Raw genomic sequence first — 27,266 nt, 5'->3', positions numbered from 1 at the left:
GGGTAAGGAACTAACATTATACATATTATAATCAGTATATAAAAGTATGTTTTTAAATAGGAAGACTGAAATATTTTTTAATTCTAGGACTATTTCTTTTTATATTTGATAGCCAAATATCGAGTACTATTTATTAATATACTTACTTTAATTTATCAGTTGTTTGCCAATCTATTTTTTATGAACCATTCAATCTTTTATTGTGTTAAACTATAAAAATCAGTTTTGGAAAGTGTACATATTCACACTTTACTCTTATTACTACTATCCTATGTTTTGTTTACTATTTCTCTCGGATAGATACTTACAATATCGTTTTAATACTTTTATGGAAAGAACAAGTGAAATTTAAAAAGTAGGAAATTTATATTGTTAAAGTATTTACAAATCTCTTTGAATTTTATTGATTCTTAAGGCATTAATAATGAAATTTGAAAATACAAGTTTCAAAAATTCTCAGTTCAGTCACATAAAGTTTAATATGTGCAAAAATTTATTCTTGTACTGTTTTAAAAAGAACCACTACATGTATATGTAAAACTTAACAAATCCTTAAACGTAATATGAATATAAGTTTCCATACTATACTTTATATTACCGCTAATATGAAATTTGTACAATGAATGGTGAAAATTTACTCATACTTCCGTGTCATTAAATAAATACATTAATTGCAATGACAAATATAAAACTATCGCAGATTAATCACCACATAATTCTCTATAGCTATTCTCGATTCTTAGATGCTAAGCAACAAGTCTGATCGTCAACTAAAATTAATATCATTATCAAATAAAATCTTACTGCCACAGTTCATGTAAAATAAATTTCAGATACTAAAACTTAAATATGTACATACATTAATATGGCAGTTTAAAGCTATGGAACTTTACACGCATTTCCAGTTTCGGTACGGAGTTATTATTGAAATTATGATTCTGTTTTAGAAACACGACCCATCGAATGACTTAATCTATCACATCTTTAATAAAAACTTCACGACCCATTTACTCTAACAGCATCCGTATTGATGTTCGTATATGTGACTATATTGTTACTATCCTCGACAACTGGAGTCTGCCTCAATAAGTTCAATAATGCACTGTTTATCACCAAAGGTATGTTAGCTTTACCATTTTGCAAATTGGAATGAGTCCTTTGAATTTTTGGCAATGCGTTCTTCGTAACGTTATTATCGTTTGACTCGCCGGTTCCTCCGATAACGCCGTTCTTTAATGGAAGAACATTTTGTGAACTAATTAACGATGAACTAGGTCGGGTAGGTGGCGCTAAACTAATATTCGAGCTTAAAGAACTAGAACTTCTACCTTCTAAACTTAATTCCGATCCTCGTCGTTCGGTTACGTTCCTCTTATTTTTCCGCTGATCAGTCAATGACGTGAAGGAATCTCTTTTTAAAATTGCTTTAATAGTAGGGTTAGTTAATTTCGAACTATCTAAAGTGTTACATTTTTCAGTCATGCTCGTGATCGATGCTCTTTTACGTTCTGGTAAATTCAAACTAGATATCGACGATCTCTTATCACACTTTCTTTCTGATTGTTCTTTCGCATCATTCGAAGCATCTTTATGTTCTTGTGGCGCATCAGAATGCAAATTGCTCTTTACATCTACGTTTGTACTAGCTTTATTCATATTGGCTAAATTTTGATCGGAGATATGAATCGACCGAGGCACTTCGTATCCGTTTGTTGAATTTTCCCTTAGGATGATATCTTCGTTATCCGCTAACAATTCTAAATATTTCGGTATTTCATTCGATTGTGATGTAAGTGTCGCATTATGGGAATTCTGAAGGAACGGTTGCATATCTCGACTGCCTTCTGAGCTGCTGGATTTCCAAGAATTCCCTGAGAAAATCAACACAAAATCAACATTATATTACATTCAGCCTTATTCAATAGTCGTATTATGAGTTTGAATTTGTATAAGAAGTAAAGGAGGACTGGTCGAAAAAGCAACGTATATAGATGATCTTTACAAAGAGAACCTACCTGAATTATTATGATTTTGGTTCTCGTCAGCAAAGTAAGCCATGTTAGAGACGCCTGCAAGCATGAGCCATGCAATGATAAATATGTATTCAAGCAAATTGTTAAATTTATATATTTAACACTTTTATGGCATCGCATCCTGATGATTTGAATCGAAATTATCGAGTGTAATCACTTTTCGATACAAATACGCTTCTTTTGTAACATGTGAAAATAAATTAATGTTAATCCTATTAGTTGTTGAAGCAGCTATTAGCTTACAAGATTAGAAATTGAATTTTACGAGATGGCTATGAAAATTATGTAAATATATGATTGTATAAATAAGCAACAGAGAGGGTTTTAGTCATAAATGATCGAAAATTTGTATGCAAATTTTTTTATGTCATTCCCCAAGCTATATACGCGTATATTCTAGAAATATATCGTTCTATGTAATAAATTCATTTTGTGAATTGAAATATTGGAGAATGAGATAAAAAATATTAGTATTGAACTATAAGAATCATCCTAATAAGCTAATATGTGTTTGCTGACAATTAATAATCGACAATTGATATATTTGAAAAAAAATGTATATTTATGTTCCATGCCAGAGATTTACATAATGCAAATGTTAATATCCGTATGATTGAAACATACCTCTCCTAGCTAAATAATGACCAGCATGAACCGGGTTCAATTGTGCATCTTCTATGGTACTTCGAAGACTAACTATATTTTCAAGGCAAACTTTAAAGCTCGGCCTAGCATCAGCAACGCTCCAACAACGTAACATGAGCTGATGTAAAGCAGGTGGACAATTTAGAGATTTGGGCAACCTTCCACCTGCGCGTACATGGTGTAATACTTCGATATTTGTTCTGGCAGGATACGGTTGTTGTCCCAAGGATGTGATTTCCCACATTAATACACCAAATGCCCAGACATCACTCTGTGAAGTGAATACACCGTCCACTAACGATTCAGGTGCCATCCATCGAACAGGAAGTAATCCTTCTCCTTCCTGTAACGAAAGGTTGAATATTTGTTTCTCTTTTATATCAAGATCGCAAATTGTTATTATATTAGAATTAGGAAGATATTTACTTTTCGATAATAATCGTTCTTATATATATCTCTGGCCAGTCCAAAGTCACCGATCTTAACGACACGGTTCTCTCGATCTCTGGCAGATACCAAACAATTTCTACACGCGAGATCTCTATGTACAAAATGGAGCTCCTCCAAATAACGACATCCCCTTGCTACATCCTCGCACATAGCGAGCAAATCTTGCAGACGTAACGCGTGCGGATCCGATGGTTGCAAAGATCGACTCGCCCTTAAATAACTCAGTAAATCTCCAGCTTCCATCAGTTCCAACACCAATAACGGTGGGTCCGTATCTAAACAGACTCCCAAAAGTCTTAACACGTGTTTATGTCGAAAATGACTCATGAGTCTAGCTTCTTGAAGGAACTCTGTCTTTTCCTGGGCCGAGGCACCCTTTCGCAACGTTTTGATCGCAACTGGTGTAATTCCTGGTCTTTCCAAATCCTTCGCATTCCCTTGAAATACCTGAAAAATTTGTATACACGCTATAACGACATAGTCTGGTAATTACAATGATAGTTTTTGAATATTTGTTATTTATATGTCGCTTACTTCGCCAAAGGCTCCGCTACCCAAAAACTTCGCTAAGGTAATCTGTTCCCTTCTGATTTTAGGAAGCGTAGAATCGTCCGGATCGTTCTGCAAGGTAGACGCGTACAACGCGTTCGATTGAACGAAATTTCCACGTGGTATCTCCCGAAGCGTCGCCAACTCGACGTCGCTCACTAGCGGAGGTAAAACCGCCTTTTTATCATCTTTGCGCTGCCGGTACACTGCTGAATTACAAAACTTATCCTTTATACTCCTGTTAACTGCACTCGAAGTGTACTTATTCAAACAGGGATTACTTTAACCATTAAAAAAAATACACTTTATTTATAATCGTCATACACTTACGGCAAAGGAAACAACAGAAGCAAAGGAGCATAATAATGATAACAGGGACGCTAAGTCCCAACACTAAACCAAGGTGTTGTTGAGCTGCTAATATTCCACCGGTGGCTTCAGTTAAATCAATGATCGGGCTGGATCTGCTCCAACTACCGAAACCGTACGCGTTTCTAGCTTGAATACGAAACCGATACTTGTCGTCCATGTCTCCCGTGATTATCCAATAATTGTCCGTCCCATTGTAATACAACTTCCAGCTCGCGTTCCCGGTGGAGTCTATTTGCTCGTTAATTTTATTGATCTTCATCCCTTCGACACGGTACAACGTGATCTGCGAGCCATGAGCTTGCGCTGGTTCCCAATTCAATTGGTACACAGAGTTACGGAGTTTGGTTACCGTTGGCATACCTGGAGCACTCGGTACATCACCTGTTCCCCAAATAACATAAAACAATACGTGGATAATTCTAAAAAACAATTTTAATAATTCTATAAAGAACAGAAGGAATTCGTTACCTAACGTTTGAAACGTGAACCTCCCATCTGTTGGCCACACGAAATCTTTCTTATAATTTGGATATCTCAGCAGCAGATGAAATTTGTACAATGTTCGTGGTTGCAATTTCCTGATGAAATACGTCACTTTATCGTTTTCCATCGTAAAGTCATTCGCTTCTTGCCAATTTTCTACAGCAACATCTTTATATTCCAACGTGTATTTGACCATCAAATCGACTGTTGGTACCCAGGATACGTTCAAGCTATTCACGCTAACCCCGGTTAACGTCAAATTATTAGGTTCTGGATACATCTTGACTACTTGACCGGAACTTTCACTGTATACATCGTTAACGTGGGCGGGGTAAGCGCGAACGAACACTAGATACTCCTGATCAGGTAGCCATGGTTCCAGCATGGTGAAGAATCTTCCATCGGTTGTGCGTTCGGTGCCCTTTATAAATTGTTCTCCCTTTTGTCGTGCTCCGTTTATTAATCGAACCAATCTCCAATGTACCTCGTATCGTACAGCTGCGGCATTTAATATCTTTGGTGGCATCCAGTAGACGATAGCCAAAGTTGGTGTCAGAGCTTCTACGGTTACGTTCTCCGGAGCTGTAGGAGCGCCAGCTTCGGTTCGTAACACGACACCAGAATCAAACTCTAAACTCATCGACTCTGAATCAGCGTAATAGTTACTCAAAGCAAGTTTCAGTCTGTATTTCGTGAAAGGCTTCAAATCCTTTATTTCGTATTCCTTCTCGTAAGTCTGCAACTTTGTTCTGTCGTTGTCTTCGCACATGTTTGGATCATTTTCTAGACACTGAGACACGTATATCGTGTATAGCGTCGTAGGTAAGCTGTATCCTTCGCAGCCAAATTGAGGAACCGGCTCGGGAAGTCTCACAGTAATGCTACTTGCTGTTTTTCTCGCTTCTTCCACGTTGTAGGAGTCTTGACGAGGAATCAGACAGTTGGTGATCGGATAGGTCTGCAGAGATTTCCCAAGGGCTTTGATGCTTCGTACGGATGGCAAATAAAAGTGCTTGATCTCCTGGTCATCGGGATATTTTTTATTTACAAAATAAATTTGATCTTCCGGAATGTTGGACCAATAAATGTTCATCTTGTCGACGGTCAACGATCTTGCTGGTAATCCTTTGTTGAAACCTGCGCTTACTATCAGATTGCACTTACATCCGTCGATATCGGCGCTGTTTAGGTGACCTTCCAAAGAAATCCAGTACATGACTGGTTTTTGATAATCGGTGCTATCGATCGTCATCACAGGAATCACGGATGGTCTGTAAGGGCAGGAACAATCGTCTATATGATCGAAGAACGGTTGAATATCACTGCCGCTTAAATTCGATCGCATTATTATTCCGCCATCTTTCTTAGTTTGTTCTATCCAATACAACGATCTGCAAGAAATTAAATCAGATTATAGAATAAATTTGAAACATATGTACGAGGAAGGATTCCGTAAAAATAGTAGGTACCCGGTAGATGGTAATATATCAAGATTCACGATACGTCTGCTCGTCGTAACGATGTTTTCGTATTTAAGAATTCCAGCTTGCCACATGGTCAAGTCTAACTTCATGATACATCCACCGTTTTCTCGATAGCTGGATTCGGACCAGTAAAGATGTCTCGCCACCCAATCGACAGTTATACTGAATGCGCTGTTGTTCAACGTCAATATTTTAGTAGCGTTTGTCCCATCCAAGTCCGATGTTACCAACTCCTGCATTTCGTTGATCCAGTAAATTTTGCTTTCCGCGGCCAGATACGTCACTTCAACCGCGATGTGCCGAGTAACGGTATAGTTCATTTCCTGATCCAAATCGGATATTCGAACCGCGTCCATCGTGGCGACCAGCAATTGCGGTATCGGATTTTCGTAAATCGTCGAAACGCTGATCACGTCGGTGTATGGTCCAGCGCCAATTTCCGTATGAGCTCGAACTTGGAAGTAATAAGTCGTGTTTGGCAACAGGTCTTGAACGGTGTGCTCTAACAACGTGGATGGAATAAGCGACTGATCGCAGATTTGCATCTCGACGTTGTTCTCCTTAAACCAACACTGAACCGTGTATCCGGTGATCAGACCATTCGTGAACTCGGGTTGATCCCACCTGTAACGATATTATTTTTCAAATAGACTTAATCGTCTCAAAAAAAGCTTTTATCCTTATAAAATAAAATATTCGACGCCGATGACAACAAGGATTCGGTCTGCGCTCGGTAAGGTCTAGTAAAAGATAGCAGCGAATTTCTTTCTTATGATATTTACCTGAATATCGCAAATATGTCGACATTTTCGCTCAGTGGTTCTTTGCGAAACTCTATAAACGCTCTAGGATTCGTTGGCTGACTGGGGACGCTTTGTGGCGACCTCAGTATCTTCCTTGTATGATGTGCCGTTTCCCAATACGTGAAGGCTTTCACAGTCACCTCGAGGACCGAATAAGGTAAAATCTGTTCGGAATTGTTATAAGGCATCGAGGTTTCCGTCGTTATCTCCGGATTCGAATTGGTATTGATATAATCCGCGAATTTCACTTCGTAGAAGACAGTTCCGTAATTGATATTCTCCACCGGGTCCCAGGATATGTTAAAGTTCCTCCAGGTGCCTTCTACTCTAATACTGCTATAGTTTACGGCGTTTGGTAATACAGCTACGGTTTCTGATGTAAGATTCTTTGGATATTGATGAAGCGCTGGATCCATGACGGCCACCATGTGAAGGCCTGACAAGCTGATACCGTTTATTATGGCCGTGTTTTGGCCAGACAGGTCGCCTATCACCGCGTTCCGGTCGTCTTGAAGCCACAGAAGATGCTCCGAGAAGTAGCATAAAGGGCCTTGCATGTTCGGATACTGCAGTGCTGAGACCTTAAAAACATATCGAGAAACGGAATTAATAATTCTATTACTATTATCAACGACAACGATATGTTGTCTCTTTTTGCAAAATGGCAAAATTAAACGACGATAGAAACCTTCTCAGGCACGATTTTATGACTCATCGAAATTCTTTCGGACGTTGGCGCTCGATAAACGATAGATCCACTTTCGTAGCTTCGGACGATCCAATAAACGTATCTGTTCTCTGTGTCCAGCGTTAACCCCATCACTTGTTTCCCGTTAAATATTTCATCCGAATGATAGTATCTTCTATCTTGTCCGTTTAAACGAGCCACTTCAACGGCGTGGCCTGTTGACCAATACAGGTACGCTTCCAAAGAATCGATCATTAATTCTTTAACGATGGCCAGGATCGACATGGGCTCTTGATGAGATCCATTCAAATTTGCTCTTGTTATCTGTAGAGAAAATACAGGGGAAAAATATAGCGTGAAATAAATTTTGAAGTAAATAGAATCGATCGAACGTATAAGAGACATTTATTTACAATTTGTTGCTTTGGATTAGCCCAGTACAATTTTTTCGATATCCAATCTACAGCAACGCTCCCGACAGAGTGAATATTCATCTTCGTCTTTTGATGGCTCGTAATATTGTATCGATACAACGCAGAATTGTTTCCTACGATGTATAGAATATCCTTGTACCAGCTGACATCAACGATGTGATAATCAACCTCTGTCTCCTTCAAGCCCGCTTTATAGATCAAAGTATCGATATTTTCTCCGGTTACGTCGCTTCTTAGGAGGCCCTCGTTTGCGGACCACAAAATGGATGCGTGTGATCCGTCCCTAGAAGGTTAATCAAACGTCGTACAAATTAATTCTCAGAGACATTCCTTCTGAAACGATCGATAATTAGACTCGTAATTAGACTACGAATATTTATGAAGACCGTCGAATTTCTTATTTTACATATTCTGTATTTTTATACTTTTTGATTTTTCACAAATACGTAGGTGGATTTTTGCACCTTTCGATTTTCTGTAAGTACATCTACTAATCGTGATTTACCTCAAGGTTCGACCCCTGAACTCGGTTGACCAGGGTCCTCTGCCAGCGCTCGTGTAAGCCGCCGCCTTAATCGAGTACTCTGATTTCTCTCGAAGATTGTGCACGGTATGAGAGGATCCAGCGATATCCTTCTGATGGATAGTCTCTCCGGTAGACTCGTCTTTGATCTCCAATTCGTAAGACCAATTTTGCCAGGCTCCTTTACCCTGGCCGCCCAATAAATGAGGCGCCTGCCAAGAAACTTTCGCCCTCTCCACACCAAGGACAGCTTGCACGCCCGTAGGAGGATTCACGGGGACAGGAACTGGTTGGCTCGCGTCCATAAGTACATTGACACTGACAAATGAACCGTTCGACCTGAAAAGAACGTTTTTATCGAAGCATCTGCGCATAGATCTCCAGCCTGGTCGAATGGGAAACGACATTCTCACCTATCGGGGTAAGCATTGTGAAAATATCTATTTTGTCCCGAGTGGTATCCTTCTATCAATACCTCTTCCCCGTTCGTCCAATAAAACAAGCCGTTCGCCATGGCTAACGAGACCACGTTCTTGAATTTTGGTTGCTGCGTGTTGGCGCGAAGATTTATAACTTCACGACCATCCAGGGAGACAGATATTACGGTATTTTGGATGTGATGGGGAACGAGAAGACGGAAGTTGGTGTGATCGACGGTGAACGCTCCTAAATTAGCATCTTCTAGAATTAAATATGGCTGAACCTGTAAAAATCCGTGCAAGGTTATCGAGGATGAATTTAAGTTTTTGACGTAAGATTTTGGTGTAAGATGTTCGAGTTGAAAACTGTTGAAACGCGATGCACGATTATTCGGTGATATATTTTCTGCTATTATATTTTACAGTTTGATGTAGACCAGCGATATCTTAGCCAGCCTTTCAGGCGTCTTACACTCGAAACGTACCTCGTGCTTCACTCCGTTGCTTATGTCAGCCAGATCCAATCGGTACAAACCGCCCCTGGTGACCCAGAATAAGTAACCATTGTACGGGTCTACCTCGATGTGCGTGGGTCGCGTCAAGAAGCCAGCCACGGCCACTGTCAAACCTCTTCCGTCCAGATTGCATCTAGCAATTTGCCAAACCGTTGTCGCGTGCTTCACCTCGCCCAGAATGTACAAATGAAGGTTCAGCCAATCGACCGATAAACTCAGAGGTTTAAAGTTCGCCTGACTCGGACTGAGTATCACCGTTGGTTTCGTTCGTTTCGTGATGGACGTTCTGTATACGTATCCTAATGAATCGGAAATGAAGAGGCGAGCGGAAGCCACGTGAATCGCCACTCCTCGAATCGTGCTCGTATTTTCGTAAACCACGCTAGGATCGTCCAACATGTCCGCATCTTGTTTCATAACCACGTGCTGACCTCCGAGAATTAAAATAGGTTGTTGCGTGTCTTTCACTGCAACATTACGAATCTCGTTAATGTTTGCATTGTTTCAAAAACTTGCTGAAATTTTAATTTCCATCCTACTGATACGTACCAGCCGGTTCTGGAGTGGTCATGACGCAAGTTACCGCAGGTGGTCCCTCTCCAACCCCGTTCCTCATGGTCACGCTAATGGAATAATTCTTATTCGGCTCGAGATTTTGGAACATGTAGTGGTCCGTGTTTTCGGAGGCTGGTATGTCCTGTAGGTTAATCGTAAAACGTATGTAACTGCACTGTTAGAGTATCTATCCCTTTCGAACCCTCGCTGGATAGTCGTTATGCGAATAGGAAAGAAACGCCATGCCAGAAACGTATTTCGTGAGATCTGGTTCTTACAAGCTAAGAAGCTGATGTTAACGGGATCAAAGATGAACGAACCGATAGGTTAAGCATGCATCGTTTGAACTCACGGACGTAAATTTTTGAAAGCTCGTTTATTTAATTAGCGTTAATAGTGCCAGCGTTTTTCCAACGATCTTAACGATCAAAGAAGCCATGCGTTTGTCCCGAGCATATTTGTTTGTTTCGCAATTTTTACCTGTCGATGTACGTATAAATATACGTATACTATTCGTGGGAAAAGGAAGGCAGTCTTGCAGAACCAGTTGCTATTTATTCGCACAGTGGTGTTCACTACTAAAGTTAGAGAGAATAAGAAAAGCGCAATCGGCTTTACATCGACGAACGTGTCGACGAATGCTGGTAAATAGCGACGATAGCTTAGACAGAACAGTCGAGGGTTTGGAAACGTACTCGCGTAGAGCGATACGTTTCGCGAAAATGAAGATAACTGTATCGAAGAAACTAATTATATCGAACGTTATTGAAGTTCTGGCGTGGCGTATACCTTAAGCTGGGAGTGATCAGCCCCTTGCAGACGCAGGACATAAGACAAAAGTGGCCCATTCGGGAAAGGGCCCGGTTCCCAAGACACAGAGGCGCGGCAGCTGTCTACCGCTACCGCTCTTACAATTACCGGTGCTGAGGTTGGTAAACCGGCAGCCAACGTTCGTATCACGACGCTCGGAGCGGAAACGATAGGCTCCGGATTGTGTTGAGACGATTTTAACAGTAACGCTACGCGAAACTGCAATTAAAATAGCCAAGTGATAATATAACATTTATGAAAGGAAATAACGACATTTAAATAAATATAATTAAATTTAAAAACCTTACCCTATATTTCGTGTAAGGTTGCAAATTTTCAACTAAAATCTGATCATCCTCTCCCCACGATTGATTTCTACAATATTGCCAGGTCTCAGCCAGTTCCTCGTACCTCCATTGCACTAAGTACGATATGCCTCCGCCGCGTCTTTCGATGTCTATTCCTTTCCATTCGAGTCGTAGGGAAGTTGCGGTTAGCGAGTCCGCTACCAAAGCCGGTGCCGATGGAATACCTATTTCCGCTGATAACCAACATCGATGGGTATCAATACGCGTTACGGAGTAGAAGATTTATTTGGTTATGAGTAGACCACCGATCTTGATACGTTTGTGGGAAATTTGAAAATAAACGATGTACAGGTTGCACGTGGTACGTAAAAATATAGAAAACATTAGAAACACGGTACTCTGTGTAATACGTAATAGCTAAAACGATGTCGTAGCCGATTTCCATCTTCGTAATTGTATTCGTAGAAATATAATCTGCGCAATAAATACCCGCGGTCTAGTTACGAGAATCGCGTGAAAAATCGACAAAAGTCGATCGCGAAGGCAACGTTGCGAAGGGTCTCCTCCGCTCGCGAACGTCAATCATATAGCCGAACTGCCATAACCGCCATTATTTATCTGTCAGAACGTTTTCGTATACGGAGATCTGCGAATATTTTAATTCCGGAGCGCACCGTAGGTTACGCGATGAATCTGGAACGGCAACGAACTTTCACAGAGTACAAAAAGATACTGGACGAACTGAGGACAGCGTTCATGGAAAGATGGAAGATTAACAAAACCGACAATATCAAACTAGAAGATTTCGATCAATTTCGGACTGTGGGAACCGGCGCCTTCGGCCGTGTTATACTCGTGAAATATAAACCAACGTCCACGTACTACGCCATGAAGATCTTAGAGAAAGCAAAAATCGTGAAGATGAAGCAAGTCGAGCATACGTACAACGAGAAAAGGATACTACAGTGCGTGAGGTTCCCCTTTGTCGTCTATATGGAGTACTGTTTCAAAGACAATTCCTACGTATACATGGTGTTACCGTTCATCAACGGTGGCGAAATGTTCACGCATCTAAGACGAATGGGCAAGTTCGACGAATCTCTGGCGCGATTCTACGCCGCGCAAGTTGCTCTCGCGCTGGAGTATCTTCATCACTGCAGCCTCGTTTACAGAGACTTGAAGCCGGAGAACATTTTAATTCAAAACACCGGCTACATCCGAGTGACAGACTTTGGCTTCTGTAAAATGATCAACGGTAGAACGTGGACTCTGTGCGGTACGCCTGAATATCTCGCACCAGAAGTAATCTTATCGAAAGGATACGGTAAGTCCGTGGATTGGTGGAGCTTCGGCGTTTTGATCTACGAAATGAACGCTGGATATCCGCCGTTTTATTCGCGAGACCCGATGAAAATATACGAGAAGATCGTCTCTGGTAAGTACAAGTTCGCTCATCATTTTGGCGGAGAGCTGAGGGATATATTGAAAAACATATTGCAAGTGGATCTGACTAGGAGATACGGAAATCTGAAAGGTGGATCTATGGATATAAAAGGACATAGGTGGTTTCAGTCGACCGATTGGAATCAGATATATCATCAGAAGATACAGCCTAGTTTCATACCGGAATGCTCTGCGCCGGAAGACACCAGCAATTTCGAATTATACGCGGAAGAGTCGCTGAAAATAGCCACGATAGATCGTTACGCCAAGGAATTCGCCAACTTCTAATCGAACCGATTACGGAATACCGTTGATTTAACAGCGAAGCGTATCTTTGGAGATACAGAGAACTGTACGCTACAGCGGAGGCTCGTTACGCGAAACAACTTGAAACAGCGTTCGTCGCGTCATCTCCGTCGTCAGCGAAGTGTATATTACCTTTTAATTGTTGAAAGTAACGGTTCAGCGCGTCGTGACAACCCAGGACACAGTACAATTCTTTGGGTGGTAGCAATTCTTGCGTTCCATTCTACAAAACGATACAGATGACGTTAGATTTGGTAAAATGTTACGCTGCGTGTAATGACAAAAAGAAAAAGGAAAAAGAAGAACGACATTTAACGTTAAAATTAGAAGTAATAATGTCTTAATATGTACTGACGCAGACGGCTTGACAGCTCGTGTCGAGTGCTCGTTGCCACGCTCCGCAGCCTTTTGTGCACTGAAACAAACGGAAAATATACGCGTGATACTACGTTAGACGATGTTTGTTACGTGTCTGATTGTATACTATCCCGTTTCTAATTGTACAAAATATATTACAGTTGAACCAGTTTACAGGCTTACGGTACAAGTTTACAAGTTTATGGTTAAGATACCGACTTATTAAGTATTCGTATATACAGCAGTTTCGTCTTGTTATCGGTAGTGGAGCGTGTGCAGCGTGTTTATGCAAATCGAAGTAGACAACACGCGCTCGTTTGTCCTTAATCGGTACCTCGATTCGATTCTTCGAACGGCGGAACGATCGAATCGAGACGATCAGTGGCGGTAAAGAAACGTGGCACGCTGCGTCATTTTGGCATTGAAGTAACTGGAGCTGTATTCGAAAGATGAACGTAAGTACGAGGCACGTGCCTCAAGTAACGCCCACGTTCATAAGAGAGGCCCGGTCGGTTCGTGCCGAGCATGGATTTGCGAACCGAAGTTTAACGCATTAACTTTCTGCGCGAGAGGATGTGGGTATTTGTCGGCGACAAGCCAGTCGAAGTAAGAAGAAGTGGACAAGGAAGAGAACGTACGAGAACTACGAACAGGCGCGCATGTGTTTGTTTACCATGGAGATCGTGATCGTTCGCAATTGTACGGAACTTGTTGGCTGAGGCGCCTGATACGATCCTCCGGTCTAGCCTTTTTTCCTCTTACCGATAAACATGTCATAAGATCAGCAATGTTATCATTCAGAAAATTGCGTTATTGCTTTGACTTGGTTATTAACCCGCCCTGTTACGATCTTACTCAATAATAAATCAAGTCGTCTCGTCGTTGGATTCCGATGGGATCGATGGTCATCCGAAAAAACGTTAAAAATTTTTTTAGCGTCCAAAGAGATATCGGAAATCTTTGATTGCCCGAAAGAGAGTTATTTTTGGTTGTCCGAAAAAACGTCGAGAATCGTCGATCGTCGGTCGAACGAACGAGCCGAGAACGAGAAATATCTTGAAATATTTCTTCGAGCACATCTTGAAATAATTCGTGCTTTGACGAAACGTAAATATACGAGATACAGCGTGCTCGATGACCTCAAGGACTCGAGGAAGAACAAGTTTGTAATAGTTACGTCTAGACTGGAAGATCTCGTCGTCGTCTGTAACTCGTTTTTCCTTCCTTCGAGTATCGTCCTCCGGTATGTTGGTTCTGTGTATTCCAGCCGCGTTTCCTGTTCCAATTTCTAATTTCGCCAGATAACAGGCGATAATTGACGTTTAATCTCGTCCTCGATGAAAAACGAGAGGCCGGTTAGAACGATGGTTGTTACGGTAGTTGCAACGTTCGTGGACAGCTGCGCCTAGTAAAATCGTTATTTCAACATCGTATCCCGAGATACAAGAGAGCCATTTACCAATTGTCAGGCTGATCGACACTCGGCCGCGTTCGAGAGGCGCCGCACATAAATGATACCCCTCTCGACATTTTAGAATAATAAGCTCGCCATGGAAAGACTTAATTCGACGAGATTAGCGGTGCACCTGCGTTATCATAAGCTTCAAGATTCGACGCAAATTCGTCTTGTATTACGCACTTGTCTTTTAGTAGAAAGAGCACTGTACTCTTTTTTTTTTTTATTTATCACTCGTGCATCTTGGGAAATTTTAATTAAAAAATAGCATCAGATATTACTTTGATCTCGCGTACTTTAACTTCTGTTAGCTTGATCTACGAAAGTCTTAAAAAACCAGTAACAGTAAAAACTTAGAAAATAAAATCTCGTTCACGTGCCTGCTGAATAAATTATTCTATACGAATACGTATAGAATAAATACATATTGGAGGATATCACAAAGGTCAAATAGTTTAAAAATTCTAGAAGGAAAGGGACCTCCGACGCTAGATAGATAAGTTATTAATAAACATTTGGTGGCGGTTTCATGACTTTGACGCGTTGCAAGTAAGCGCGACACTCGTGCGATTTCTTACAACGATCATCGCGAATAACCCTGAATGCAGACGAGCGATACTTTGTCGCGTGATCCCGCTGCGATCACACGTCCGTCTTTGTTGTTCTTAACAGGAAAACAAAGAGAGTGGTGCGATCGCAGCGAGATCGCGCGATAAAACGTCCATCGTCCGCACTCAGAGTGAATCGATGTATCAGATACGGAACGTATCGTTCGTTTCGAGGGAATTATTTGGAGAAACTTTCGAGTTAAAAATACGACTGTCGTTTTTATCAGTTTGAACCAAAGAGAAAGGAAAATAAGATGTAGAAAAAGAAGAAATAGAAGGCGCGCGCAAGATGCGTCGAACGAGCGTTTATCTTGGCAATGCACGATAGTCAAAGCGACCACTCTAACGACCTTAGACGACGATAATTTTTAACGTCTTAATTAATCATATTTCTCGTGACGTTCTATCACTTCCAGCCCATATCGGCTACGATCCCCCTTTTTCAATTAGTTCGCACGAAACACCAACTTTCTTTCGACTCGTTCCCCGATTCTATTCCACTCGTCCTCCGATTCTATTCGACCGGCCACGCTTAAATTCGACTCGCCGCGTTAAACGATCGTAATTTTCTCGGTTTCGTGGCTGTGCCGTAAATAGGGGTTGACAAAACTATCAGACAGTGGAAAACAGCCGAAGCACAGCGGCTCGACGCTGCGCCCGCTAATTTCTCACTTCCTCATTAAAACCTCAACACACATTACGCCCCAGCCTGGCCCTCGCTCTACTCGGCTCCCCGTAGATCGTAGATCTTCATCCTACCACGAACGAGGATCTATCCGTTCTCTCCTCGTTTCGTTTGAGCCATCGTTCACTGATTGTGCTCTGTGCTCGCACGACAACAACAAGGCGTGAAAAATGCGAAGCCTCCAATGGATGATATCTGATCGTACAAATTAGACGGTAGATTCGTTCATTTTCCAGATCTCAAAAACAGACACGAGGAACCTTAGACGGTTTCAACTCTTTATTAGTAAATACGAGGAAAGACGTAGGAAGTTTGTGAGAAGCATGAAATACAATAACTTCTGGTAGCTAATGTCAAGTAGATGCAATTTGTCACGGAGACCTCGATGCTGGTGGTCTGCTACTTTACAAACACACTCGAGTGGGTAAAGTCAGAGTGCCAGATTCGTTTTAAACGGGAAGCTTGACAAGCTTTTACGTGTATACTTTGCTTCTGTTTATGCACTCGAGACCTATGGCCATGCACGGAATATTTTATACGCTGTTTGACATAGTTGGAGGATAGTTTACCGTCTTACCTTGACCTTTATATCCGTTACTCGTGTCTCTACGTTAATACGTTTTTTAATTATCTCAATGGCAACTTTTACTATACCGTCACACGAGTAACAGACTTACTTCTGTTTCATTGGTAGACGCGATAAGGCTATTCGTAATTACGCTCCCTTGATTGTCTTGACCAATGCATGGCATATATATTCTTCGCATTATGCACATATCCTCGTAATATATACATATGTACACGGTAGAACGTTTGGTACAAAAGAAATTCCAGAGGTATCGGTTCACCGCCATCGAACCGTGAAATTACCGGAAGAAGCACCAAAGCCGAGCCAGGCTTACACGATTTTGTTCGATCAAAATTACATCGTAAAAGTTCATATCGTGTGCCGATACGTAATCCGTCACGTCCATTCCTTTCTGTGATATTACTAAAAACAAAAGAGAACAATTGCGATCAGACGTCAGCAAAACGAGACAGAGTTTAGCGACGAGCGACGGGTAAAATAGCTGGATTAACCGAGAAAGGCAATTAGGGTTGCGTTTAGCAAAAAGTAGAGCATCTTCCTTTTGAATCGTGTCAGCCGCAAGCTAACCGTTATTCGTGCGCGTTACTGGAACGTACGAACCGTGAAACGAGGCGAGGAAGGAAATCGTTTCGAGCGCAATTCACGTACCGACCCGTGGTATTCGAGGCTTTTCAACCGGCACGCAACCTCGTGTCACAAAGTTGTTTAAAAAATGCACGCGGTTGATCACCGTCTACCATAGACGGAACGTAAATACAAATCGTGTTCGTGAGAGGAGCGCGCACTGGAAGAAGCGGTCGTAACTTAATGACAGCGTTCCTCTTTATCCTTTTTTCGGTGGCACGCGATAATTAAGTGTATCGCTGAGCCTTTTGTCCTTTTCGTCGCATTAATTGCGGTTCTCGTTTCCTACCCTGGAGACACGCGTTGCTGGATATCCTTCCGGCCACCGTGGGGATCCTTTCTCCGTCTCGTCCCTTGTCCCTCGCTTTCCCTTTGTACTCTTTGGAACGTGCTAACGATCCTCTTTGAATTCCAAGTCTGGTTAATTCGTTCCTTTTTTCGAAGAACTTTCTTAGACTCTCGCTTAATCCTCTGAACCTCGTACGCAAAGTACGATCCAACGCTAACGAATATGATCGTAGTGGCGGTTTTTCGCGGCTTTCTCCGCTGGCGCTTCCGCAACTGGGTGAAACGGGAGACAGAGAGGGCCAGAGGAGCGGAAAGAGACGAGCAAGCAGAGAGAGCGAATCCGGAGTCACACGGCAATTTGGCGACATCCGCCATAGGCCGCACTTGTACGCGATCCAATTTAAAGTCACGAAGCCGTACGAGCCCGGCCATTCTTTCATTCGTACGTGTAATACGTGTACACGTTCATCCATTCATTGCTTTTGGCTACGCTGGTAACGTCCGAATAGCGGAGCAACAGCCTACAGAAGAGAGGAGAACGAGAAAGGGAGACGAAGGACCTGACTTTGTTTTTATTTGCCGTTTACCGTCTCTTTACTAGTCGGCCAGTGAACAGGCACCCCGGGGACGGCAGCGGAAGTACTTTCATTGTGCCAGGGGACCGGCGTCCCTTTATTTTCGTCTCCGATGTTCGCCTATGTTAATAAACGTTCGACGATGCTCCCCGACGAACTTTAAATTTGTGGCGCAACCGACGCGAGAATTATCCTCGTCCAGACTTAAGGTTGCAGAACTAGAGTTGGCAGAAGAGTCACGGAAATACGAATTTCTTCTCACGAATCGTTCGAATTAGGACTGTTCTCCGATCGAACTACGAGACTGAATACTGGACTGATTTATAAATCTGTTCGACGCAGCATGGAAATATTTTCGTTCGCTTACCTGGTCGATCTTGCACCGTATGCCACATCCCACCTCCGAGCTCGAGTCGTCCGTTCGATTCTGAAACGAACAGAGGAAAGTTCAATCGACTGCTGGTGTTTTAAGTTGGTAACCTTAATTAAAATATTTTACTCGTCGTTTTCTTTCTTTTCATTTCTCAAGATACGTACGTTAAAATCTGTTTTTAATTCTGCGTGTTTTCTATTTTCTACGTGATATCGTATTATACGAGCTGTTACAGCTGTTACAAATGGCCAAATATTTTAAGTCACACGGGACACCCTAATTAAGGAGGACAATATTCTCATAATGACTCTTAACGTAATATGCAAAATATTCCGCAGTTGTCGACAGATTGCGATGATCTAAATTCATGAACAAACAGGTGATACACGATATATTTGAATAAATACGATCGTTCAGGCAACCAGGTACGCATAGAAACTAGTTGATTCTCAAAAATTCCCATAGTGGCACGCTTGGCTTCACACCCTTGTTATCGGCGCTGGAATTGTTCGCCACCCTCGATCTAGTAGATTCGACGAGCACGTTACACCCTTCTTTCCTCGCTTTCTTTTTTTACGATTTGCTTTCGTTTCCATTAAAAACCGGACGCGCACCTGTGTACCGGAAACGCGTAACGTACAGGTGCAAAAGGTGTAACAGGCACGCTTATCCGAAACGGTACCAGAGACCTGAGACTTGGCACGATCGTTCGGCGATTCATTCGCGACGGACTAGGTACAGCGGGGGTGTCAATTGAACCGGATGAAACAATTTACTATCTTTTAAAGCTGGCAAGCGATTCAATTTATTTTCTACGGCCCCTGCACGCTACGCGGCTCTGCCGTTACCGCCGTTCGAATCGCAATTTTTTCGCTATACATCGGCGTATGCGTGAAATTTCCAATGAAAACAACACCCCAAACGATACCGTTCTTTGCGAATAAACCAAATGAAAAATTTGCCATTGAACGTCCTTATTGCAGCAACCGTGGAAACTTACATATACGTACACCTCATATACAATTACGTTTTTCTCGTAAATATCTTGGCAATAGTAGACTGAAAATGTATGTACGAAGAAGGTTTTTGAATCGGCGCTCACCGATTTACGTAAAGAAATATTAGCCGTGAACGGTTGTTCTCCGTTTTCCCATCGGAGCAACAAAAAGCGCGAAGAGTGACGAGTCGTTCGATAAGAAATGCCAGACTGATGCGATGGTGCAGTGTTTTCGCGACTATCGCCTCTCGGCATGGATGTATCAATTTTACGATGAATTTTTTTCTTTCTCTCTCTTCTTTCCATTGTCGAGGAATCTCGTTGTTCGTTCCTTGCCTCGGCACGATGCTCGTTTAACTTTGCACCCGATTAATCAACCCGCCTAGACTACAACACCGTACGAGAGTAAATACCCTTAAGACATGTAACCATTCCTCCTCGCTAGAATATTCGCGCTAATTATTCCTTTGCGTAATTGAAATCCGTGCTTTCGATTTTTCCTCCGCAACTTTTCTTAAGTTTTCACAGGTAATTTTCTTCTTCGATTATACGAACAATCGTTCGCAATTATCGCGTCAGTAGATTTTAAACGATCGCTTCTTTTTATCGCGATGCCTTTATCCCAACTTCCTGTTGCCACTAAAAGGTACAACAAGTCTTGTCATTCTCTGGACGGAAATCAGCCGGTAAGGAGCAATTTTATCTGATCTGAGGTAATCGTCTAATGTATACCTGCTCGTCCTTCCGCACGTCCTTCCGTTAAGCCAAGTCCAACATCTTCGTCACGCCTGAAAGCGTTCGCCAACTGTTGCATCCCGCCTCCAACGGTCTTCGACGTTGATGACTGGGTCTAATGACCGGCTACCGCGTGTCTTGTTTTCAGTTCGATGCACGCGAGACTCCCGCAACAAGACGATTTTTATCGAATCTTCCTTTCAAGGTCCTCGTCGAACGTGATCGTCTTCACGCGAACTACGTACTTGCGCGTCCACCTTGTATTAATCGACGTCTCTTACGTGCATTACGTAAACGTTACCACGCTCGATGTTCGTGACTTATTTTTCCTTTCCGTAAGAGAGGCGAACCAAAGACGATTCACGTAGACAGACTAAGCTAGACGTTGCTTCATGGAACAATATCTCGCGTATTTTCCAAAGTATCGTAGAAACAACGTGTTCTAGGATTCCATAGACTCTCCTTGAAAGTTATCACGAGACAAATTTCTCTGATAACGCTATCGAAAAATTATTACTTGCAATCGCTGCAAAGAACGATCCTTCTACTCTTCGTCAGCTATCGAATGATAAAAAGAAGCATTTAATTCCACTTGACTAACTTCATTGATCTCTTAATTTGAAGAAGAGACGCTGCAACGAACTTTCAACGATAATCAGGTGGGATCTATGGCAAACTGATGAAAAATGCATCGCGATCTAACTGAGTCATCTAGAAATAGTACAACTCACGGGGCTTTGACACGCTCAAAGCGTCCCAGGGTGTTTCGAGTCGAAGGCAAAGGGTATCAGGTTTTTTTTCGTGCGGTCAGGAACAAGCTACGGTCGCACGGTGTTGAATGTACACCGGACGGTGTCCACTCGGATGGAACATCTACCTTTGAAGTCTGAGGTTTGTCTTTGGCAAACACCTTAACGGTGTGCCTTTCTCTTTCTCTCTCTCTCTCCTTTCTACATCCCTTTCGGCGTCCGTTTGAGAAGCGACGCAATCGGCGTTTCCAACGTTTGACCGCGCAAACGTTGCACTTCGTCCACGAACCACGTCAATTATTCTCGCGTTACTCGACGAATTAAAAAGATACGCATCACCTCGCGTGGTTCACTTTGTGCTCGTTAGCCATCGAAAGCAGGAAACGTTTTTCACCGCGGTTATTTACCATGGAAAACCGTTTCCACCTCATATTATCGAGCGTAGCGATTGATATTTCTTCAGATTCCTATGTCTTATCGGCGGATCGCGAATTCTCATGCAATTACAGGGAATTTTAATTTAAAGGCGCAAGGTTGCGTAATAATTAAAAATACATGAAATATTCGAATATCTCGTTGTAATATTAAATGGTTGCTTAAGTTTCATTTTCTTGCGCTCGGAAAAATATAAATGCGCAGAAAAGTACACAGTTTATTCGTAAGATTGGCACGAAAAGTAGATCGAAGATTTTCTAACTCGTAACTGATAAGATAAGGCCTATGAAACTTTGGGAATACTTATTTTTGTATCAATTTAAAAAAAACGCATTGTCCAGTGTCCTGTTATCCAGTGTACTTGCGAATATCTTAATAATTCAGTATTTCTGAACATTTGTGTCTACGTGATAAAACGACCACCGTACCAGTTGCATGTTAAACTACGAAAGAGTCGTAGAAAAATGGTCCGATTTGTTTCAAATTTGAACGTTGTGGTGACTCGTCAGACGCATGTCTAGGCGCTCGGACGCACGGTCGCCATTTAATTTCGTTAATTACCTTCGAGATCATGAGACAAATTAAAAACATTCGCCATCAGCTGCCACCCGTTATGATCTTCGAGCTAGTGTGCACTCTCGACGTATACGTGTGTGTGGAACGTGCATGCCTTTTAATTGATATGACGTCATATAAAGACGCCGAAACTCCGTTTCCCAGGATTTGTTTGCGGCTCGAAGCCGAAGAGTTTAACAGGACCGTTCTTCGAGAAATGTTCGTTGTTCAGGAAAAGTAACCATATTCTACGAGTTAAAGTCCTTCGATTCGAAATTTTCAACGATTTGGACTGCCCTTATCGATCGTCGAAGAAAATCCCTGACACGAGGGTGTCCCTGGTCGTTCGAAAACCATATTCCCCCGAATGCTCGCGATAGATGTGGGCCACTCGCCCGTATGCGTACGTGCTGAACGTCGCATTCAACTCTGAGATAGTCGTAAATCATCCCTCGATCTTGGCCATAGATTTCTTAATATAACTTCGCTTTAATAATTTAAGTTAAAACTTTTAACTGAGAATATCGAAAGATTCCATGTACACGCTTCGCAAATATATTTCGTACATGAAGTCTGGCGTTTCGAATCAACGACGACACTGACGTTCTGAATTATCAGGTTTTCCTTAAGTTCATTAATCGGATCATCCATCGTCCAAACGTTTATCCGTAAAATTTTTTACCGCAATAAACTTTTGCCTAAATAAATTGCGATAAATAATTTCCGATAAATCCTCGACTGACGCAGCCTCGACCGTAACGCATACTTCCTCGATAGATAAAGGTTGTTTTTTCACGAAGAAAAATCGTCGCATAACATTGATCATCGAACTTCGACTTCATAACACTATGTTCTTGCTATGTCTTGTTATGTTTATGCTTGTTACAGTAGCAACGGCGTAAAAATAGCGGAATTTACAAAAGTCACTGGTAAACACGGTAAACATAGAAAACACAGTGAAAGATTGTCGAACGCGTCGGATTCGCATAAAGCACGAGCCAGTGCTCGATCGGTAGAACGATTTGGAATTTCACACGATTATCGGTGGACTTGGAGGTGAACCCCTAGCGAGTTACGAGGCACGCGTTGTAGGTGAGAGGATGTGGCTGGCAGGAAGTTCATTGTGTACGGTTACACATATAATATTGCACGTCGAACGATCCTGCGGATTCTACGTAGTTTCGTACCGACGACAGATCGGAATTCGTCAGATTGCGCGCTCGATTCGAATCCTTGTACGATCCTTGTACGAATCCGTGAAATTACGTCGTCGTTAAATCGCGTTCCGTGCTGTATGAGATCGCATGTAGGTTAACACGTAGGCGGAGATCCATTACAAGCACCGTTTAAGTAATTATTTTTCAATTAAGGAGGAAAAATTGAAAAAGTAGCGTCCAGACGAAATTGTGAAATTCCAGCTTCTATCGAGCAAACAGTTAGGCGTGTGAAGTAGCAATTGCGCCAATTTACCTGGCTCGTTGTGCCGTTTTATTATCGAGATACTTACACGAGGAGGTTGTTGTATACTTATGTATTATTGTACCTATACTAGGAAAGATGATATACCAAAGAAGATATACTAAAACCATGAAGTATAAACGTATTTGGACCAGAGCGCTGGTGGGCCACGATGAAATCACTACGTGTCGCAGTTTAGAAAGCTAACCGTCGCTGTTATGCAACCAGTAAGGTCATTCTAGGCATCATCTCGAGATACGATAAGGCAGCCTCACTGCTACTCGTGTTTAGTAAATATCACGGGCGCCATTCGTACGCGATGCATCATAAACACAGATGTCGATCTACATGAATTTTTATTAAGCTTTTCGTATTTTTTTCACCTAAAACTTCCACGTTCGATCGACGACTCTTATCCCTACCTTATCGTTACCCTTCGAACGTTGCCCTCCGAACTTCGACTTCGTGAAGACGTGGAAAAAGAGAAAAAGAGAAGAAAAAAGAAGGAAAATCAAGAGCAGAACGAAGGGAAGATAAGGGATCGAGAAGTTGATTTCCCAGCCGTGATTTCTTTTATCTGGCGCCGGATAATTGAAATGCAACGTTTCGAGAAACCTTTCTACGTCTGACGAGAGATATCGACAAACGCAAGCGCGGCCGCATTCACAGCCTCGACCGAACCGATCTCTTTTCACGGCAGGATGAAAGTCTGAGAATTCTATTAAGCCGAGGCAAACGTTCGAAGTCTCGAAGCGGACGGTTCCCGTGGCCCGTGTGAACAAACTCGTCGTAAGAAGTTGGTAATCAGTGTCTTTGGCAATTGGCGTGAACGAAATTGCCAGCAATTATCAATTAAACTCTCCACGAAAGGATCGGTTTAATCATTTCTCCAGACCGCCTTTTGTTCCGTTTATCTCTCCTCATGCATCCTTTCAATCGCCTCAATGTCGCTCTTTGTACGAGCTACAGAGAAGAAAAAGCGGATAGAAAAAGCACGTTTCCGAGTGATCCTTTCGGACGAGTTCAAAGGATCGTCAAACTCGAGCAATCGTAAAGAATTTATACGCGTGTCTCGTAAGTTAACGAATACATCGATCGATGTTTTAACAAAGGTGTTATGCTTAGTAGTGGAGGAAAAGAATAGGAAATATAGAAAATACGATTAGAAGCTCCTGTATCTGTTACAACTGGGCTTTCATCCTCGAGATCGTGCTTATGGACTGCGATGATGCGCCGTCGTGTAGTTAAGTTAATTAATGAATGGTACAGTCGGGATGGAGAGTGGACTTAAATTGATACGTCCTTCGTGCGGAGCCATTTTTGTGCTACGCTTGCCTCGCTCCGAGAGCTCTTCTCGCGATTCCAACGAATCGACCAGTTTCCTTATCGTCTTTTTTTTATAATTTTACAGCTTTAGCTATTTCGTAAAAATTGTAATATCTATCATTTTTCGAGCGACGATTGCTATATACATATATATATGAATCAAGGAAACTTCGACGATATAAAAAGAAGTACACATATATGTATGAAGGAATGGCGAGGTGATGACAAATGAACGATAGGCGAGTCACAAATCGAAAGAACGAGTGAAAATAATCGGTACCCCTTACGGAAAAGGCTATCGAATGGACTGACGCAGCGATCGCGAATAGATTTCTCGTTTCATTTCGCGGATACGAACTTTGCGACTGTATTGACCTCTTCGGCATGGAATCACGCGGCATGAAGAATTTCCCAGCGATTGTGATTGTTTATTGCTTAAACGGTCATGCACGCGTACAGTGCACGCGAACTATGAAAGTCTAGAATGGAAAAAGCGGTATTTGTATTTTACGGACGATTTAGAGACTGGATTACATGTCGGAGAGCTTTTTAAAATTCCAATGGCTACGTCTCATCGACCGGCCACGCGACGATCTTCGTCGCTCTTATCTACTGCCACTTTCATAATAAGAATTTGCCATAATATTACGAGTAATGCCGCGAATGTGATAAAGAAGAGGGAGAAGAGATAATGCCATCTTTTTGATTTACTCGCAACAAGTTTCGTTTTATCGGGCTTGCTGCTATATTATCCTCGTTGCACGCAAGGTAAATAGTACGTCAAAGTATTATGTAAAAGCCACGTAAACAACCTTACCACAAAATTAGAATACATTTTCAAGCCATATATATATATACATTTGTACTTCTTACTTTCAACCATCCAACGAGACATCCTTTCTAAACGGGCTGAAAGGTTACCAGGTTTGCGATGCAACGAATCACGCGTTCGAAATAAATGGCCAATAAATTTGTTAAGATTTAAAAGTACCAAAAGTATGTGAATTCCCGCTCTTTTTATATCTTTCAAATTCGCCGACGAGTTGAGAAATACTCTCGATAAGATTCCACTACGATTTATGCGTATGAAATCTTCAGACCTTGAGATTTCAACTTTTACGCGTAACTGGAAAATTCTACGCATTGATATTCGTAAATGGAATTTTGCTTGAACCAGATAATTCTGACCTGATTTAAATCGAGATCCGGGCATTTCGAGGCACATTCTTCTTGCAGGTTGGCTGGAGCAGCTGGATCTTCGAAGTCTTCCGGCAGAAGCGCCGAGACGCTTCCCGCCATCGCCAACACCTTCAGAAACGCGCATAATCCCGTTGCTAACATAATATCAACAACCCCCCGGTGAAACGAACCCTCGATCACCCTCCACGGAATTTTCGCAGCAATTTCCTTAACCGTCGATCGTCATTGTTCCCCGGATCCTCCACGACCTTAGAAAAATCTTCGAAACTCGAATCAAGCCTCCTTCCTCCGCATTCTTCCACATCGATCCCCGAACTTGAGGAATCCCAACGTTCTTTCAACGGTTACTGTTCTTCGAGCGAAATCTCAACTTTTCACACTAATAGTCGGACGATGTACAAATCGATTTCTTCCATGAAATGTCACACACCAACACTCTGATCTTGCAAATCTTCAACTCGAATAAATTACCCTTCACTATCCTTCTTATTATTGTTTGTATCGATAATTGACAAAAAACTTCCAAGGCCCCTAATATTGCACATAAATCGTAGTTCCAATACACCCTTTACTATGTCGATCCTATATTCACTGTGTTTAAAGCTACCAATATACATTTGCGTGTTCGGTTTAACAATCGTCACTGAAAATATCCACCGATGCAAATGTCAACGACTAAAAATCCGAACGATTTCCATCGTTTTCTTTTTCCGGTGGCAAAAATTTGGATTATCGTCCAGGCACTTCTCGTGTACGAATTCAAAACAAGAGGCTTTCCGGTGATAAAGTAGGATTCCACGCTGTTTCGAATCACCTGTGACGTTTTGAGTCACGAGGCCCTCACTGTAAGAGCCGTGACGTAGTTGTTGTTAATGTCTGGCAAGCATAAGAGCAACTGACTCCGAATGGCCACTAGAGAGTCAACTATCCCCCACCATGGCAACCCTTATCTGTTGCACTCTGCTTGACCAATTCCGTACGGTGGTGGTAGGTATACTCCGAACCGAGCAGAACGAAGCGTGTACACGTGAGGCTACTATGGTATGCCTGTCGAGTGTCCGAAGACGAACAGAAGGGAGAAACGATCCGAACCTTCGTTCGAGCAGGTCCGACAGACCAATGGTCAATTGACAGATTGACCTGTTCTTACTATCCTCGTAAACTTTCATTCATATATTCGCACGTGCCGCTTTTTGCCGGCTGTCCACGTTGCCATTCAACAGAGGGAAAAGTGAGCACGACGATGAAAAAGTGGTATGACTTTCCTTTTTATCTTTCTAGCAATAGCGTACGTAATAGAATGATTCTAATTTTTCGAAAGCAAATAAAAAGTTTGTTTAGTACGGTTTTAACAGCAAACGAAACACTCTCTCTAAGTTGCTTTAGTCCTAGCTACTTAACTCTTTAATTAAAAGGAAAGAAATTTTTGTTCAATT

General features: G+C 42.0%; 2 protein-coding genes across 3 annotated transcripts; one reads left to right on the top strand and one right to left on the bottom strand.

Annotated features, from left to right (window-relative positions):
• Positions 1-470: 470 nt before the first annotated feature.
• On the bottom strand, positions 471-26,884 carry LOC126919090 (proto-oncogene tyrosine-protein kinase ROS). Of its 2 annotated transcripts, none has more exons than XM_050727764.1 (20): positions 25,819-26,884; positions 18,370-18,429; positions 13,176-13,235; positions 12,953-13,043; positions 11,072-11,304; positions 10,743-10,982; positions 9,948-10,095; positions 9,369-9,865; positions 8,878-9,167; positions 8,447-8,803; positions 7,921-8,224; positions 7,508-7,831; positions 6,799-7,400; positions 6,002-6,640; positions 4,518-5,923; positions 4,008-4,430; positions 3,663-3,886; positions 3,105-3,575; positions 2,658-3,021; positions 471-1,871 (listed from the first exon to the last, which is right to left on the bottom strand). In XM_050727764.1, the coding sequence occupies exons 1-20, from the start codon at positions 25,969-25,971 to the stop codon at positions 997-999; spliced, it is 7,761 nt and encodes a 2,586-aa protein (XP_050583721.1). In that variant the 5' UTR covers positions 25,972-26,884; the 3' UTR covers positions 471-996. The 2 variants fall into 2 exon arrangements, with proteins under 2 accessions (XP_050583721.1, XP_050583722.1); XM_050727765.1 differs by having other exon boundaries at positions 3,663-3,883.
• LOC126919153 (cAMP-dependent protein kinase catalytic subunit 1-like) lies at positions 11,759-12,946 on the top strand. The gene has a single exon (XM_050727876.1). The coding sequence runs from the start codon at positions 11,759-11,761 to the stop codon at positions 12,800-12,802; it is 1,044 nt and encodes a 347-aa protein (XP_050583833.1). The 3' UTR covers positions 12,803-12,946.
• Positions 26,885-27,266: the final 382 nt, after the last annotated feature.

Source organism: Bombus affinis, chromosome 8 (assembly GCF_024516045.1).
Source record: "Bombus affinis isolate iyBomAffi1 chromosome 8, iyBomAffi1.2, whole genome shotgun sequence".
In the NCBI taxonomy this organism is placed as follows: Eukaryota; Metazoa; Arthropoda; class Insecta; order Hymenoptera; family Apidae; genus Bombus; species Bombus affinis.
Note: the sequence above shows the minus strand (reverse complement) of the source record. Positions and strands in the feature narration are given on the sequence as shown.